General features: G+C 36.7%; 1 protein-coding gene across 1 annotated transcript in view; it reads left to right on the top strand.

Annotated features, from left to right (window-relative positions):
- TET1 (tet methylcytosine dioxygenase 1) overlaps window positions 1-19618 on the top strand; it is a 108970-nt gene that overhangs the window by 10833 nt on the left and 78519 nt on the right. The window contains exon 2 of the mRNA XM_004680833.2: window positions 12516-12569. Within this exon, the coding sequence (XP_004680890.1) occupies window positions 12516-12569 (54 nt within the window). The remainder of the gene's footprint in view (window positions 1-12515; window positions 12570-19618) is intronic.

Here is a 19618-nt window from a genome sequence, read left to right as displayed (position 1 = left end):
TGGAATCGAACTCATACGGAAGTGGCTTCAGATTCTCAGTGCTGTGCTTTAACCCGCTGCGCCACCAGGGAGGGCCCTCAAAGATGTTTTATCTGGATGGATTCAGTGTACTGTGATTCCATCCTCACAAAATTATTTGAAACATAATATGCATTTTTTGAAGATATGATCCATAGCTTTTATTAGATTTCACAGAAATGTAAATCATATCTACCACCACCCAAAAGAAAAATAAGTAAGAGAATCATACTACTTTTGTAAGACTTTGAAAAATCAAATTGACAACTGTTCCTATGATTCAGGAGAAATTTACTTATATTAATAGTTTTGAGATTCTCTTTCATGTGGTTATAAGTGTGAGAATGGATCTATATGTAACATGAGATAATTATAACCATTAAACAAGGATGAAATGAAGGGTAGAAGTGATAATTGTAAAGGGTCCTCCAGAGTATCTGCTATATAGAGGGCGTATGGCCTTCAGGAGAATTAGATGTTCATTCATTACTTTCACACAGTTCCATGTTGTCATTTGATGATGTTATTCAGTAGAAAGTAATTGTGTAGCCAACGCACATCATTTCACAGTATCTGTAGAAAGTAATTGTGTAGCCAACACACATCATTTCACAGTGTCTGTAAAGGCATTTTTTCTACTGGAAGATTAAGATATGTTATGAATGAATCATTTTTACTGTTTCCATGTAACACCAAATTATAGTTGTGGTTCCCAGTGAGGCAGCAATGCCACAGTTAAACTTTCTTGTCTTTCTATAAAAGGGTTTTGGTGTTACTACTATAGTCCAGATATTTACACTATACCATATATTTTCTTTTTTTAAGGATTTATTTATTTATGCACACAAGAGCTAGGGTACCAGGCCAGAGGTGTTAGGGTTGAGAGGATTTACCAGAGACAGAGTGGGGAGCAGAAAAGGCATATCAACGAAGGACACTGCTTCAGCAGGCAAGACAAAAGAGGTCTGCTGTGCCATATGGGTCACCTCCCTAGCCAGCGAGCAAACTCTTGCTACAGTGGCTGCTGATAGCTTCATAGTGCTGCACTTTAACCCGCTGCATCGCCAGGGAGGCCTCTATGGTATATTTCCATAATTCATGTGCAGTACCATTTTGTGGTGAATTTTCTGTTAAAGAGTAAAAGTGGAATCAACAGGAAGAAGTGGGAAGACAGTGGAACTCACTGTTGATCCAGTCATACATTGTTGAATGGAACTGATACAGTTTTTTCTCTAAATAGATTTAGAGAAAAAAGTGTGTGTGTGTATGTGTATATTCATCAACACTTGAGGGAGTGAGTAACTTGTTTAGGATTTACTATAAAATTATGTTATAGATATATGGAAAAGTAAGAAATTCAATTGCTTTCCTTCTTCACTTATTTATATTTTGTAGATATTCTGCCCCACTATGAGAGGTTAAAATAAACAAGAATTAACAAAACAAGAAAAAACAAAGTTGTTGAAATTCTCTTTTGTCTAAAAAAATCACACACAACTATCAGGAACTATGTCTTCATTGCTCTTTAAGAATATAAGATTTTAACAAAATTTAAATTTCTTTGTCTTAAAACACAGGAAGCTGACAAAAGGGAAGAGGAAAGAAACATTTATTGAGAGTCTACTGAGAGCCAGACACTTTGGTAAAAGGTGTAATGTTACCATATTTGAACCTGACAGTGGCCCCATTTGTATCAGGGCTTTCATTTTTGCAGACTAGGAAGTAGAAACACAAAATGTATTTAGTTCCCTATGGTTAACAAGTAGTAGAAGTCCCCTTCCTACTATGATAGAGTATTAATAATCTTTATTTTTTAAGATACAGTTTACACATCAGGAAAATGTACAATTCACTAGTTGGGCAACCATCCCTGCTAATCTAATTCTAGATAATTTTTATTATTCCCAAAAGAAACCCAAAACTATTAAGCAGTCATTCTTTATACTCCCCTCCCACCCCCATCCCTGGCAACCACTAATCTGCTTTTTGTCTCTGGATTAGTCTGTTTTGGACATTTCACATAAATGGAATCATACAATGTTGATGTTTGTGTCTGACTTCACTCAGCCTAATGTTTTTGTTTCATCTATTCTTTAGCGTGTTTCAACACTTCATTTTCTTTTATGATTAAATAATATTTCATGGTATGAATAAAACACATTTTATATTGTAAGTAGTCATCAGTGGATGAACAATTTCCACTTTTATTTATTTTTAGTAATGCTCTTATGACCATTTGTGTACAGGCTTTTCTGTAGGCACGTGTTTTCAGTTATTTTGGGTCTGCTCTTAGGAGTGGAATTGCTGGGTTATATGGTATGTCTTTGTTCAGTTTTAAGGAACCGCCAAAACTGTTTCTAAAGTATCTTTCCCAATTTGATACCAGCCAAGGTTCTAATTTCTCTATCTGCTCCCCAACACTTGCTATTATTATCTGGCTTTTTGATTACTGTCATGTGTGAAGTGGTAACTCAATGGTTTTCCATTGTAATATCTTAATGATTAATCATGTCAAGCATCTTTTCAGGTACTTAGTGACCATTTGTATCTCTGTTTTGGAATTGTTTCTATTCAAGTTGGCTAGTCTGTGGTTTGCTGTAATAAAATACTACAGACCAGGGCTCTTAAACAACAGGAATTCATTGCTACCAGTTCTGGAGATTGGGAAACACATGGTCAGACTCTGGTGAAGTCACTCTTCCCTGGTCTTTGTTGGTGCAGACCTCAGGCACCTCCCAAACCTCCCTTCCCCCAGGAACTTCCTGAAGGTCCCTATCATCACATTGGGCATTAGGATTTTAACCTCAAATTTGACGGTGAGACACAAACATGCAGATAATTGCAAAGTCTTTTGTCTGTTTTTAAATTGGCTTATTTTTCTGTTTTGAGTCGTTAGTGTTTTTTTATATTCCGGAAACTAGACACTGGTCAGATAGAAGATTTCTCATTTTTTCTCTCTAAGTGTTAAGTTTTAACTCTTTTGATAATGTCCTTTAAAACAAAAGCTTTTTACTTTCATGAGTTGTTTCATTCATTTTTTCCCTTTGATTGTTTTTATTTTGTTATACTGTGTTATAAGTGAATTTTACTTTTTTGCTCTGTGAAAACTTCACTGGCTTATTGAAGTGGCTTGCAACCTTTTATATTTTTTACATTTCATATCTTTACATTTTTAGTGCCTGGCATGGTACCCAGCAAAGAAATGTTGGTTGAACTGCAGATAGGGAATTGGTACGTAGTAAACGCTGATATCTGAAGGCATTAATACTATCATATATTGAGTGCTTACTAAGAGTCCAGTATTGCATTAATCAGTGACATGCTCATTATCTCATTGAATTTTACAAAAATCCTATGAAATTTTCTTCCTATTTAAATTTTTTTTAAGATTTATTTATTTATGCATATAGAACTGGGGTACGGGTCAGAGATGCAGGAGTGGTGAGAAGATTCACTGGACACATAGTGGGAAGCAGAACAGACAGAATGATGAAGTACACTGCCGAGGGGAGCAGTGGGTAAAAGAGGAGAGGTCTGCTGTGCCGTGTAGGTCACCTCCCTGGCTAAGAATTAAACTTGTGCTGAAGCGGCTGCCTAGAGCTTTCATGGTAGCTGTGCTTTAACCCGAGGCGCCACTAGGGAAAGCTCCTTATTTATTTTTTAATTACAAAAGTTTGTTTTTACATCATTTTGTACATTTTTTTTTCCATCTCAATTGTAATCCCCGCGGGTTTCCCATCACCAAGTCACCCATGTGCCATCACCATAATCCCATGCATTTCCCTCCCCCCACCCCGTTTTTGATCCCATTCCCCACTCCACCCCCACAAAATGTCTCTGGTATATGGTTGTTCATTATTTTTGTTATTTTCCACCTGGTCCATTATGAAAGCTCCTTATTTTTAATTTTTGTCCCTCCTGAATTCTGATTACACTATCATAAAATTTTTCAGTTTCCTGTTCCTCCAAGCATGCTTGATATTTTGTGTAACTTCTGATTTTCTTCATCAGGAAGGTTGTTCATTCTGTTACCACTGGAAGCAAGGTGTACTATTTAAAAAAATTAATACAGGTGCTATTATGTTGTTGTCATAGGTGGGATTAGAATGCACAACTTGAGCTGAAATTATTTTAAAACCAGATTTATCTAGGAGCAGTTCCAATGTCCCAAAATATTGCGTGCTTAAATATGTCTAAATTTTTGTTCATAGATTTCTAAATGAGTCGCAGTCATAGTTCTCTTGTTGCGGTGGAACCACTTGGAAGTCAGGTGCCATACCATATGCTGTTCTTTTTCTTTGTTTTACATATACCCCCAACAATCACTCTTTTTTTTTTTTTTAAGATTTATTTATTTGTCCATATAGAACTGGGGTACAGGCCAGAGGCTCAGGGGCGGCGAGAGGATTCACCAGAGACAGAGTGGGGAGCAGAACAGGCAGAATGATGAAGTACACTGCTGAGGGGAGCTGCAGGCTGGTCAGGAGAGGTCGGCCATGCCATGTGGTCACCTCCAGGGCCACATGAGTCGGGGATCGAACTCATGTGGAAGTGGCTTTAGCTTCTTAGTGCTGTGCTTTAACCCACTGCGCCACCAGGGAGGGCCTTTTTTTTTTTTAATGAGGTTGACATAATGATTATCTGTTACAAATGAGAATACTAAGTCGAAAGCAAGGAACTTGCCAAGGTCACCCTAGTAAGTGACCCAGCCTGGTCACAGGGACAGGTGTGTAGTCAAACTGCACTTATAAAAGTATAAAAGATCTGAACTATGCTATGTGTACAGCAGATACAGAATAACAGAATAAAGATGTGCTCAGAGTTCGGTATAAATTGTGGAAGATTTTTTTTAATATAGTCATTTCAGAGTGCAAAAAAAAAGCTTTTTTAAAAAAGATTTATTTTATTTATTTATGTATATATGAGCTCTGCATTGTAGGCCAAAATTGCAGACTGGGGGGAGTTCTAGGGTGTGTGGGGGAGTGAAAGGATTCACCAGAGGCAGTGGGGAGCAGAATGGGCTGATCTACTAAAATATATTGCTGAGAGGAGCAGCAGGTGGGACAGGAGAGGTCTGCTGTGCAGTGTGGACTGACTCACCCGCCTGGGATAGAACTCCTGCTATAGTGGCTGGAATAGCTTGATAGTGCTCAGACTTTAACCCCTGCGCCACTAGGGAGGTCCCAAAAATTTGCAAATGATTTTGTCTGTTTTGCTCATTACTATATTCTTGGTGCCTAAAACATAGTAGGAGCCCAACTAATATGTATGGAATGAAAAGTATAAAGATGACAAGGCACTTATCTGTTACTTTGCAAATAAAAATTTATTTTCATGATGTGTTTGTTAATCTTAAAAAAGCTCAGTATTAGAGTAGTGCTTTTGATTAAATTCAAAATAATCCAGAAGAATAGTAAATGCAGGGAAAATCTTTTCTTTTTGTATTTTTTAATATCCTCCACCAAACCAACTTCCTACTATTATTTGTGCATGATTTTTTGTATTTATATTCCACATATGAATGAAGCCATCTGATATCTATCTTGAATTTTCTTATTCATTATAGCATTTAACTCTAATGTCAGCAGTGTCTTCTCTGAGTCTATGGGAGTTGATTTGCCCAAGGTCCCATAGACAATAGCAACCATTGTATTTGGATCCTATTAGGAACAATAAGATGCTGTATAAAATAATATTTTCATATTATATAATATTTTAAGATGGACAGTTCTGGAGTAAATACTCTCTTTTCAAAACAGCTGAAGTAACTTTCTTTTATCACATGCATAGTAAATGATGAGAAGAATTGTTGGGGGAAGTGATCCTTAATTTCCCCCAAATCCATTGAACATTTATTATGATCATCAGTAAATAGATCCCTATAAAAATATGGGTATGTACTCATAAATTTAGAAACCAAATGACTGCATCAGTGCATACAGTGATGTTATAAGTAAGAAAAACACCAATTTACTGTTTATAAATATCTAGAAAGACCATCAAGAACTATTTATTTAAACTACGAGAGCTAGTTTACCCACTGAAGAAGTGTTTGGAAGTCAGGTAAATCAAATAGATTTGGGGGAGAGGGTTGATAATTGCATGTTCTTAGCTAATCATTAAGCTTGAGTATCTATGGAAACACTGTTATAACTGCTTACGCTAAACCATCCTAATGAAGATAGGCAAGTTTTTCCATTTAATTTGTATAGTTAGCACAATTATAAGCTTGAGTTCTTTGTGTTTTTTTCTAAGTACTTGTTTTATCTAAGACAGATATACCATGTATATCTGTCTCTTTCTGACCCCAGAGGTATTTCCCAAAGCTTTCCAGTGCAAAAGTCTGACACAGAAATGACAAGCAACAATTCTTCTGTTTTATTTTAAACAGGAGTTAATATGTCCATTAAATAGTATTTGGTTATCAGGAAAATTTTTCAGCAGACTGAATAAAAAGTTTAGGTGTCTGTCCTATTGAAAAGATTTACTTCTCCATAGATGGTGTAATTTTTTTATAATCCTTTACTAAGGAGGCAATTAATCCATCCTGAACAATTTATCTCATCCTACATGAATTCTCTTTCCAAATATCTTACCTTCTCTGATTAGGAGGCTCAGTTATACCATGGTGTTTTCTAGATTAAAAATAAGAGTTTTCAGATCGTGAACAGTCACCTCTCCTTAATATCTACTGTGTGTGATGTCAACTTTTCCAGAGCATCATTATTGGCTTTTGAAAAAACTAATTACAGAAAATTTAAAGGGGGACCAAAAAGTAGCATTTCAAACTGGAATGGTAAAGAACTAAAGGCTGCTTACATCTTTTAGTATACATGCTCCACGACCCAGTCATTTCTCAGGTGACAGCATATATATATATTTACATGCCTGTCTTTCTCACTGCCCTTCAAAGCCATACTGGAGTGTGACTCTAGTAGCCACTTGTGCTCCTTCCAGTGAACTTGCACTTGTTACCTCCATCTAGGACACATAACTTTTCTCTCTGCCTTTTACACCAAATTCTACTTACTGAGGTGGTGGAATGTCCTTCCTCTGTCTTGCATAGCTTTCTGACTTCCTCTCATTCTATACTGCCACATGCTTTCCTGTTCTATGGCTCATAAAATGGTAGTTTTGGAGGAAAGAAATTGTCTCATCTTATATTGTCAACACCATGTCTGCAGAATGTAAATTTATTACGCTACTATAAGGGCTTATGTTATTTAATAAAGGTCACTGTGGAAAAAAAAATCATTGAATTTTGCAGAAAACATTTTTGGATAGGAGGGCCCTTTAAAGTTTTTCATTAATTTTGTTTATTTAAAAAAACTTAGAGCCGTAGACTTTTCTCAGGAAGAAGTGTGTGTGTGTGTTTAAAATGTCTCCTTTAACATATTTGAGTTTCTTGGCAAAACTAAAATTTTGTGATTTTGCTATTGAATTTGATGAGACAATTAGATTATCTAAAAGGGAAGATACAGTGTTTTCTAGAGTAAAGGCGTCAACCCTAACATGAATAAGAGAAGGTACACACAGGTACAGAACTTCCTTTAAAAAATGTTACTTGATTACAAGATTAACAAAACAAGAAACAAACCAATTTATCATTCCTAAAATGGGCAGTCTTCTTCTGTGATTTCTTTGCACTAGACAAAAATCCAAAACTCCTGTTACTGTGTCCACCCTAGGGATCTAGATATTAATAGAAGAGCAGGCTTTGGATTTTAAGTGCTATAGCTTTTCGTCCTTTTTCTTTTGAAAACTGTAAGGGCAGATATACTCTGCAAGGGAGCAGGGGTCAAAATGGAAGTACACTGCCAGTCCTATAATTCTTGATAAATTGGGGAGAGATAATATTTCAGCCCCATTAGTCTCTGAATTATCTATGGCTCACCTCATTGTCTACTTATTCTCACTTGGCAACCTCTTCTCACTTGGCAACTGTTGAAAAATCACTACTCACGTGTCCCCTAATTCTTGCGATTAAAAAGCAGTTATTTTCTTCCAACAATAAGCAGGACAGAGAGAGGGGAATGGGTTGGATTCTGACTTGGAGGAGGGGGAAAAAAAAGACTATGAAGATAAACCTCCAGGCAGGAAGTGGGGGAGGGAAGCCAGGGAAAGACGTAGGCGGGATTCAGCTAACCTAAACCCAGACCAAATCAGCCAGGAAAGACGGTCTGCAGGTTCCGATGTCTTCCTAACTTAAAAATGTTCTTTAGAATTGTGAAAAATAAGAGCCATTCATTGCTCATTCTTATTGATTAGAAATTTATAAAACTATTTGGTCTATATCAGGTATCACTACAAAAGCAGTATATAAAAAGAGAAGAATAGAAGGATATCATGGAAGAGAAGAGCGTGGCTAATATTGGCAAGGCTTCATGCAGCTGAGGTGTCAATTTGAGGAACAATGAATTACTCCTGAGATTAATTTGGAAGATTTCTCTTCATCTGTGTTTGCATGCCTACTTTCTTGTGGGTGTAGAATTGCTTATGCATAGAAAGACAAGTAAAAATGTGAAATTAATCATCAATTTATCTCTGAAGGTACAAACCATGTTTTTAAAAGGGACACAGCTAATATGATGTTGACTTAAAATATCAATCTGAACTGCTGCTCCATTATCCTAGAAACTCTAATTTTGAAGAAGCTTCTTTTGAGGTTATTTTGGGATATTTGCAGATGTCTCTTGTAGAATATTGACACTGAAGGGCTGTAGAGAGAGTAGTACAGAGGTTAGAAATAGGTGTAAGTCAAGCTCTTGCTGTGTAGTCTGAGTTTAGTCTTTTTACCTCTTAGGGTCTCAGTTTATCAATGAAATAAAGTAGCTTGACCTAAACACATTGTTTAGGTTCTATGATCTTATGATTTTAAAGAGAAAAGAGATATTTTGTAATATATGGGGAAAAAAACCTATAATGGATGAGTTATCACATAACATCAACTGTTGCACTTTAATAATATTGATTTTTAATGGAAAAAAATAATAGGTTTAAGAGACAAAAATAAGTTCTGAGTAAGTAAGAAGGACTATTACTATAAGATCTCCTAGTTTCTGATCTTTCACTCAACAGAATCTACTTATATGCACTTTGCCCTAAGTGAATTCCTAAGGGAATTGAATGGCTCTCTTGACTTTTTATTTCCCTCCTGGTAGTTTCTGATTGTTTTCTCTATCAAAATTCACCATTATCTAAGCCTTGAAGTGAGCCCATGAAATTGCTGAGTATAAGATTTATAACAGATGATCTCAGCCAATAGAGGTTACCAATCTTATGTTCAAACAAGAACGGTTCTTCTTCGTGGTGTAGTATCAGTTGGATATTTGGAGTGAATGCTGGCTCTGGTCTCTTTCATTAACCCGCATATCTAGCTGAGATGAGCTTTGGCTTTATTTATTAACTCATTTTACAGAACACTGCACACAGACCCTCCTTCAGTGTTTGTTTAGGTTGCCAAGTGCAATGTTGTATGGCTTTGTGAATATCACATGCCATGAAAATACTTGTCCACAGTTTTAAAAGGTAGATGTCTCACATGTGGATTTACCCTGAGCTTTAGCTTATTGAGGCAAACATGTATCACATAAGCAATAAATATGATTTAAAATATAAAATTATATACTAATATACCTGGCCACTTTACTAAATATTGAGTAATCAGCCTGGGAAAATTTTGGTGGTTTTTAAAAGTCATATAGGGTGGAGGGGGTGGGTGTTTGAAATTGAAATGCAAGGTATTTCAAGAAATGTAGGACTACCCTTTGTGCATTGCTGATGGGATTGTAAAATGATGGAACTGCTATAAAAAAAATGCATTGGTGAGTCCTCAGAAAATTAAACACAATAGTCAAGCAGTTCTACTCCTGGGTATATGAATTGAAAATTCAAAATTAATTGAATGAATTGAAAACTGAAATGAATTAAGTGTAGGGACTCAGCTAGGTACTTATATGCCCATGTTCATTGCAGTGTTACTCACAGTAGCTGAAAGGTGAAAATAACTAAAATGTCCATCAACAAAAGAATGGATAGATAAATATAGTATATACATGCAGTGGAATATTACTTAGCCTTAAAAGTGAATGAAATTCTGACACATCCCACCATGTGGATAAACGTTGAAAATATTATGCTGAGTGAAGAAAGCCTGACACAGAAGGACAAATACTATGCCATACCTTACTTGAGATACTTAGAGTAGGCAAATCCACACAGAGAGAAAAGAGAAGTAAGGGCTTCATGAGTTCAAATGGGAAGTTACTGTTTTGTGGGCTCAGCGATTCTGTTTGGGATGAAGAAAGGTTCTGGAATCTACCACAATAAGAAAATTCTACAAAGAAAAAAAAATGTTGAGTTAAGAGGTCTTACACCCGTTTTTAAATTTTGTCTTTGGTCAATTTTTTTTTTACCTTTTTCTTTTTTAACCGTTGTTGAATTCCCCACAGAAAATGTCCTAGTGGGCTCAGTGTGCTTGAGATGTTGGCGGTGGAAGTGGTTAGCGCTGAATCCATTGGTTTTGCCATAAGACTTCTTGCTTCCTCCATTTGTTAAACATTTTGAGGGTGGGTGAGTGAAGGGGAGAGTTTAAGTGAGAAAACAATGAGTGTTGGATCTCCCATTCCAACAAGGAGAGCATGATTTTGCGGCAAACCCAAAGTCTCAGAATCAAGGGTGATGAAATCCAGGCTTTTCAGTTCTCATTCTGTTCTTGATTTCTGGTTGTGGGAATCTGTTCTGAATCCAACTGCAAGTGGAAAACCCACTTTTGGCTGAGTAGTCAGGAAGACTCTGCTGCCAATCCCCCTAATGTGCTGCCGATGGTTGGCCCTGTGAGGATGGAGCTGGGGCTATCTTCTCAAGATCTGTGCAGCTGTCAAGGTGGCTGCTCTTGGGGCTGTGGCTGGCCTGTGCGCTGCATTTTGTCTGTGACCTTGAGACCTGCCAGCTTGGAACAGCTGCCATAGTCCTCATTGCTGCAGCGGCTGTTGCATCGCCAGGGGGTTAAAGGGAGGGAACTTTCCAGGCTCTGGCTTTCTCAGGATCTGGCAAATTACAGTGGTGGTGTCTAGCTCTCCCAAAGTACACACACCGGGAATAGGGGCAGTACAGGTTTGTGAGTGTGGGTGGCTGCTTGTTCCACCCCTGGCTCAAGTCCTAGTCCCTGGGTACTAGGTGACAGGCTCTGCTTTGGCACCTGATTGGAAGCTCACTAAGTGATGCTCAGTGGCAGCTGATGATCTTGGGAGACAGAAACCAAAGGTGTACCTTTTGTCCCAAAGGTAAGAATGAATGAGTCTGCCTTCTGGAGAGAAGGGATTTCTTTGGGAAATAAAGGTCATCAGAAATGTCCAGAGCAAAAGAGAGAAATCTTTTCAGCTGTTTGGAGTGCTGAGTGTATTTTGACTCTCCCCACCGCCCCCCCCCATTGTCCTCTTCCTGTCCTTTTCCTTGTAAGTGGCTTTATTATATTTTTTTTAATCTGCCTTTGTCATTGGACATTTATTGACAGAAATCAAACTGCTGTGTTTCTGGGCAAACTGCCTGCTGCAAAGAGGTGTGGTTCCCAGGAATGAGACACGCAGCCCAACAGCTGAGCCTACACTGTCCTCACATAACCTCCCTGCCTTAAATATCGCCAATATTTAGCCTTGCCTTATAAAGTAAAAATGCACAATACCTTCCAGAGTTTCAGCAAGCCCAAATGCCCCCCTCGGCTCAGTTATATCTCCTGTACGTTGGAGGCAGGGCCGTGCACCCCTCCCCCCCGCGCAGACCTGCCCTCGGAACAGCCAAGAGGTTACTAATCAGGGAGACACCGCCATCGATCCGATGGTGGAGAGACCTGGGGGATTTGTGTGCATTGTTTTTGCTGAAGCCTCCTGTGATTTCGGCGCGACCAGATCCTCTACAGCGAACTCCATGTCGCAGCTTGTGGCTGCCTGTGTCCTGTGGTGAGAGCGGAGCCGCACAGGAGATCCTTTGTCTGGGAAGGCTAGGCAGAGAAGATCACTTTGGAGTTGCTAAGCTCTGCATTGCCATTGGCTGCACTCTTTGTGGGGCTGTTTTTGCAAAAGGCATGCCCAGCACGTCTACAGTGCTGGCAGGCCAGGGCTGCCTTTAAACACCATGATAATAATACCAAAAAGCAGTTTGCAGAACTGTTCCACTGTAGAGGCTTCCTCTGCAGAAGCAAGCAAGATGGCTACCTCGTGGGTTTCGCTGTGAAGAATGCAGAGGCTAATTAAGACAGACTTTAAGGGGAAAAAAGGGTATTTCCCTACTTCATCTCTTTGCAAGGCTTTTTTTCCGTGATTTTTAAAGTATACATTTTACATAAGCTCTTTAGGTTCTGCCTAGCAAACATGTTGATAATTTTAAATGGCATAAGTAGTTTTACAGAGAAATAGCCAAAATTTGGGGGGGGGGGAGCTAAGAGCTTCTTTTTTTCCTTAAACGAAGGCTCATTTTGCAATTTGATTTTTTTTTTTTAGGTTATAAAAGAAAACAAGAGGCCCCAGAGGGAAAAGAAGCCCAAAGTTTTAAAGGTAATCAGCTATTGATTAAATAATATTTAATTTTTTTCCATTTCATATAATATTTTTCTGTCACTTAGAGGTAAATTTGGAATACAGTGGATGTGGGTTCTCCTGAATTTTTAGTGATAAATGAATTTTTACTCAACTTAAGTGTTTTCTCTCTCTCTTTTTTTTTTTTGATGTGCTGCATAATATCCATATTAGCATCCTTTATTTTCAACTCCACACAAGTCTGCAGAAGGAAAAGTTTATATGCAAAGTATTGTGAATAAAATTTGTTTTTCTTTGTAGTTCCCTTTGTGGCATCTGCATTTATGGTGTTGCACCAGTGTGTAAACTTAAGCTCTTAAGGAAAAAGGCACTATTTGAAGTTGACAGCTATGATCCATTGTGATTTTAATAGACCTTCCATTAGATAGTATTTTCAAATGTGTGATTTTTCTTTCCAAAGGGATAGGTCTTTAGAGGTTTAACTCAACTAAAATGTTTAAATCATTGAGATTTCACAGACAAATCATAATTGTTTAATCTCAAATTCACATCTATCATCTTTAATTTTGACATTCCTATAACTGTAGGAATATGCATGTTTCCTTTATTTTTCTATAGTTTGCTTAATGAGTATGTAGTAGCCCCCAGTTTGGTTATAAACAAGCAATCTGTGTTATGAGCTTTGTATAATATTTAGAAGGGTTAATTTAAAAGCATTTGGGATAACTAAAAGTTCAAGGCTAGCTTTAGTCCACCAAATAGGTGTTTATGTGCTAAAGGTTTCTAGTTATAGGTTGCTATGACAAATGTAAGCAACCTAAACAAGTTACATTTTATACTTGGGAATACATATAAGCAATAAAAATACTGGCCTTTAAAATTCTGTTTTTTATATTTAAAGTATTTTAATGTAATCATAGCTTTTCTTTTGTAAATAAAGTTTTAGCACTCAAAGAGGAAGAACATGTTGAACTATGGATGTGGGAATTTTAAATTTCATTTGTTTCTCCAGTTGTCAAGCTAAAAAATATTACTGACATGGAGAGCCAAACTTTGCAATTTTTCTAATTTGTCTAACCACCTCAAGTTTCTGTTTCCTGTGTATACACAATGTTGCCATGTACATTTTTCACCACCCAACAAGTATTTATTTAATATTTACAACATGGTCATCAGTATGCTAGACACTGTGAAATGAATGAAATTGCTTGGCACAAATTCTCACTGAGCCTCGACAAATAGAATACTGGTTATTTTCAAGGTAAATTAAACCTTTTTCTGTTTTCTTTTGTACACTGATTCACCCACACCTTTTACTCCCCTCTCCCATAATAGTATTATCATTAAAAACACTGTTCATATTTACTAGTTTCCCTTTACACTATTCATATTTTCGGTGTTCAAAGTATGCAGCTCAGACATTTTGTAATAACATCTTCAAGTGAGAAATAATTTTAGTCCTGCTGTTATAAATGACTCCCAAATCTGCAGGAGATGTGGGATCACCCCCTCCATCCCTTTCACATGGAAGAGAGGGATAGACTATTTAGACAAACTGATGTAGATTAAGCTTGGTAATTAAATCATCCACTTTTGCTAGGAAGTAGAATTGAGGTTTGGGGAGTACTGTGTGATTCTGTGTTTATTTTGTTAGTCTGAGGTTTTCCTATCACCTGAAATAAATTTCAGAAGTAAATATGTGGTGTGGTGCTTTTTTGAATCATGGAAGTAGATCAATTTTTTTCTTTTGGAAAAACTCTGTGTGTGTGTGTGTGTGTGTGTGTGCACTTTCATGTGCCTCAGCAAGTAGGACAAAAATCTATCAGATTGTTGTATGAGAATAAGGAAATGCTTTAGAAGGAAAAAAAATTTTCCTTAATGTTGGCATTTTAAAACATTTTCTTTACTTTTGCTGTTAGGTGTAGTACTTTTTGTTTTGTTTTGTTTTTGTTCTTCTCCAAAGCAAGCTTTGTTTCTCTGTTCCATTGTATTAGTTTTAAAGTATTATTAGATTTTAGCTTGACATACATAAAACACAGCAAAAAAGCCAAAAAAAAAACACAAAAAAACAAAATGTGGAGTATTATATAGCCCTAAAGGAGACTTTAAAGTAGCTAATCCACCCCTTGGGAAAGAAGGTGGGAGAAGTACACTATGGGTTTAAGGTTTTCTTATGGAGAACTTAACACTTCAGCTGGTGTACAGGGGTCAGTGATGGGGTCCATAGTTTACAACTTGATCTCCTTTCTTAATTCTCCATCTTTGCTTTTGACTTTCTGCCAGAGATGTGGTTAAATTCCTTTCAACTCTGGTTTCTTAGGTTTTCTAATTTCGTGGGTCATCCTGCTCTTTGTCAGGGTGGATGCTCAGTACTTGAATTTTCATCATCATCAAAGAAAGTAGTTGGATAGATACTAAGGTTATTTAAGGAAATTGGATGTAGAATTAAAACCTGTCCCACTCTTATGCTAACCCTGCCAACTAATACTGAATTCCCTGTGGGGCTGCAATTTCCTGGTATGCCTGATACCTCTCATCTTTAAACAATCTATTGATAATGTTGAAACCAATATTCATTCTTTATGAATTCAAAACCTTAAATGAGGGCTTCTCTGATGATGCCAGGGGTTAAAGCAGAGCACTATGAACTTTTCACAGCCACTGCACCATCATTCAATCCCCAGCTAGGCAGGGACCTACATGGTGCAGCAGACCTTTCCTGTCTCCCAGCTGCTTCCCCTCAGCAGTGTGCTTCATCAGTCGGCCTATTCTACTCCCCACTCTGTCTCTGGTGAATCCTCTCACCTGCTCCCCTACCCCCTCCACCTCTGGCTTCCACCCCAGTTCTTGAATGCATAAGTAAATAAATCTTAAAAAAAAAAAAAGGAAAAACCTTAAATGATAAATAGATTTCTTAAGTCTCTAAGGTAACATTTTCTAGCTAGAATCACATTTTCTGTACAAAGCACTTAAATGACTAGAATGGGGATTAAGAGTAGGGTGGCTCAGCACCAGCTCCCACCACTGGTGCTAAAGACCAGGTCTCTGCACAGGCTCCTCTGATGATCATTAGCTATTTTCATAAGAGATAGAAGTTTATTCACCTTGCAATAGCTGTTTCCTTGATTTCTTGGGTAAGGAATGGTCCCCTGAAATCTTCAGGCCTTGTCGTGAATTTTGACTTTTGAGTAACATGGTTTGGAATTCCTCATGGTAGGAACATTTACACAAATAATCTCTACTTTGTGTGTTGGGATAGAAGAATGTATACTTAGATAGCTAATTTTAGAGGAACATTACTTTGGCTAGGGTGTCAATCATTGCCCCAGAGGAAATCAGTTTAGGGGTATTTGAGAGTATTGGGGACATTTTAATTAAAAGATTATTTAAAAGGGTTGGCAGGGTTAAGGAAAAAATTAGGGCTGGTGAGAGTTATTGTCTCTCCTTAGGGCTAGAAGGGCAAGGAAGAGTAGATTAGTTGTAGTTAAACAGGGAGCTGGGACTTCAATTCTATCTTTTGGTAATAGGATGTTTTGTAAGAAGGAAGTAGATAGTCCCTCTCTAAATAAATGCCCTGCTTTCCAGTGCCCTGCGTCTTTCATTGGTTGATCCCTATCAGAAGGAAAAGGGGCTCACAAATGAACAACATCCTGGTCAGCCTCCTGGGGCATGTAAGAGGATGTAGGAGCTGAAGTGTGAACCTGAAGAGGCAAACAGAACAAAATGCAACATCATTAATGAACACAGGGGCAGTATAGTAGGGTCAAAAATAGTGCCAGATCCATGACTATGTAGGAAGGAGATAACATTTAGGAGAAGCTTTGTGAAGTGTATATAAGAACTCTAAATATTAATTTTGCAACTTATCTATAAATTAAAAATCATCTCAAAATGATCCCCTGAGAGGAGACCCTATTTATACATTCTGTAATTAGATAGTCTTTCTTTAAAGGTAAAGGACACGTTCAAGCAATTTGGTTATAAAATATCATCAGAGTGGTATTTGGAAGTAGTGAGTGAGCAAATATAAAGAAATGTACTGGGTATTAAACCAGAAAACTATCTACAGGTGACTTAGGAAAAAGAAAAAATAAAGCCAGATGATCCTCCTGCCAGTTTCTGTGCTGGTAGCCCTGTTGTTCGTCATTTCTTTTCTTCCTTGATGCTGATGAAGGAGAACAAGCAGTGGTAGTAGAGGTTGATCAGAGATTTTGCTGGTGATGGGGGGGAGGGGCAAGCAGGGAAAACACTGGAATGCTGCTATATTTACATCCTTTTTGGAGGATGTTTAAAAAAAGAGAATCAAATCAGAAAAGAATCATTCATACATGGTTTTGATCATTCATACATAGCATGACAGTGACATTCAAAATATTTAGTGCCATCATTACTTGGTAAACAGTAAGTGTTCATCAAATGTTCTTTCCTGAACAACATTAACATTCAATAAATGTAGTTTTAGCATGTACTCAGTGCAGTCATTACTACAGTATAGAACATCAAAATGGTTTTTGACCTCTAAAAAAATATTTCTGAGGGAATGCAGGCAAAAAGAAAGACAAATGAGTAAATTACAAATTGTGCCATATACTCAGAAGACATAAAAAATTGCCAAGATGGGGAAAAAACATCTAAAAGATTAACTTGCTATCTTTTAGAACTACTCCACTTGTAAATTGTTATTTATACTAGTATGATTTTTAAAGTATCAACTTAGATACAATTGACTTATCTTGTTTAAAACCTCTGAAGCTCCAAGAATTGGAAGGTAACAGAGTTACTAAGATTTTCCTCTGAATACTTTCCTACAACTTTGTTTCAGTTAGTTAAAAAAAAATCATTAGTAAAATGATAAACTTTTCTTGCTTGGATTATAATGTAGCATTCCATGACATAGCAATAATGTTGCAAATTTAAGTGAAGCCCAAACACTGAATTTGGCCATTGTTCAGGGAAAATGTGTGCCATTTTGACAGTCCTGCACAGTCTCAGGCAATGCATCCCAGATTTCTGTAATGCACCAATGTGAAAAACTTGAAGTAATGGTAAGAATATCCATAAAAGGATATCAGAGAACATATATATTTACATATATAATGAAAGGGTATAATCTCAGAATACAGGAGTCGTGTAAATTTAATAGTTTAGTTTTATGATTCAACACATGGTCCTTATTTTCCTCATTATGTCATAAGCTGGCAAAAACTATCAAAAACGTGTGCTTATCCATCAGTGTTTATTCACACAATCAAAGGCGCACATGGAGCTTCTGTTTTTGCATATCCAGCAATTAAAATACAACATTTTTCTCAGGGATGAGCAGAGTGATTTCAGGGTTGGGTTGTTATTATTAAGCCAGTTCACACACAGTCATCATTTTATCATTGGAACACATACATTTCCAGTGATTCAAGATTCAGGTCCATTCTGTAATTTCTAGGAATGATCCCAAACAGAGAATCAGTGAATAAAAGCCAAGTGGGGTGAATGAGCTTGAGGAAAATTTTATGCAGGCTACAAAAATAAGTCTGTTGAATTCTTCCTAGCTCAGAAAAGAGCATATGCCTTGTGTCTTGAATCCTTATGCTTGTCTGGTAAGTGTGTGTTTCATTCATACTGTTATCTGAGGTGTACCACCCTTTCTGCATAAGTTCTCTCTATATACTGTGTTCTTAAGAACTCACTGCATAGAAGAAAATAGGAACTGTTAATTAAATTATTGTTAAAACCTTATTGCTGTCTTAGTTAATTTCAATAAAGTACCTTTTAATGTCCAAAATATGTCATAAAAATAGTTTTTTGGGGGTCAAAAAAGGTGGGGGGAGGGCACTGGACTATGGTGATGGCACACAGGTGAATGGTGATGGGAAACAACTGAGATGGAAAAAGGCACAACATGATGTAAAAATAAACTTATATTAAAAATAAAAATAAAATAAGCAGTTTTTATAAAAAATAGTATTTTTGAACATTCGATGGCCAGATTTATCACTGCAGTGGCCTTTGTAAGAGAATGACTATTGTCTTTTTTTAACCTGTTCTGATGTTTCACAATTTTAAATATGACTAATTCTCTTAGTCCTTTTTAGAGTAAAGTGGAACTTTTTTAGCATGTGGAAATTTTCGGAGAAGAAATGTTACAGTTTTATCATCTGCATTTAAAACTGAGTGATCTCTTATAAATTGATTAAAACATATTTCTTTTCATGGTTCTAGGAAACCAACTATTTTTACCAACAAATTATTTAAACAAAAAACTTATTTTAGAGACTTATTTATTTGAAACAACTAACTTGTTTAAGTATTATATTGTGTCTGTTTAACTATGAATATAATATATACATATAAATAACCACACAAGACCACAGGATGGTTATAGAGTTAAATAAATTATTTAATTCATGTCAAGTGCTTTGGAGAACTTGCATATGGTAATTTCTCAGTAAAGACTAACATTATTATAAATTTAAATGTTATTTAATATTAAAATAAATTAGAGACATTTAATTCCTTTTACAGTCATTACTGTATTTTACAATAAGGAATATATAAAATAAAAGCTTTATAGAGCATACTCTTATAAAACATACCTTTCTATAGAATTAAAAACTAATAAAGATTAGAATGGAATATCATCAGTATGAAAAACAATCTCACACTTGATCAGTTTGACTTATAAAACTCAGTTGCAAATGACAGGAGTGAAATTTTTACTTATTTATATACTTTTTACATTATTGTTCATTTTTGTACAATGTTTGTTGCTTTCTTTTCTCGGGTGTAGCCTCCATAGAATTTCCACAATCAGTTCACCTGTACACCATCACTACAGTCTCTTGTGCTCTTCCCACCTTTTGTTTTGATCCCTCTCCCTCTTCCTCCCCTGCAGAATGTCTCTGATTTATATTGCTTTGTTAGTTTAGTTTTGTTGTGTTTTTTTTTTTTTAATATTTATTTGTGCATACAGAACTGGGGTACAGGCCAGATGCTCAGGGGTGGTGAAAGGCTTCACCAGAGACAGAGTGGGGAACAGAACAGGCAGATCAACGAAGTACACTGCTGAGGGG

Source organism: Condylura cristata, unplaced genomic scaffold (genome assembly GCF_000260355.1).
Source record: "Condylura cristata isolate star-nosed mole 26May11 unplaced genomic scaffold, ConCri1.0 scaffold00011, whole genome shotgun sequence".
Classification (NCBI taxonomy): domain Eukaryota; kingdom Metazoa; phylum Chordata; class Mammalia; order Eulipotyphla; family Talpidae; genus Condylura; species Condylura cristata.
This window is presented reverse-complemented; position numbering and strand designations above follow the sequence as displayed.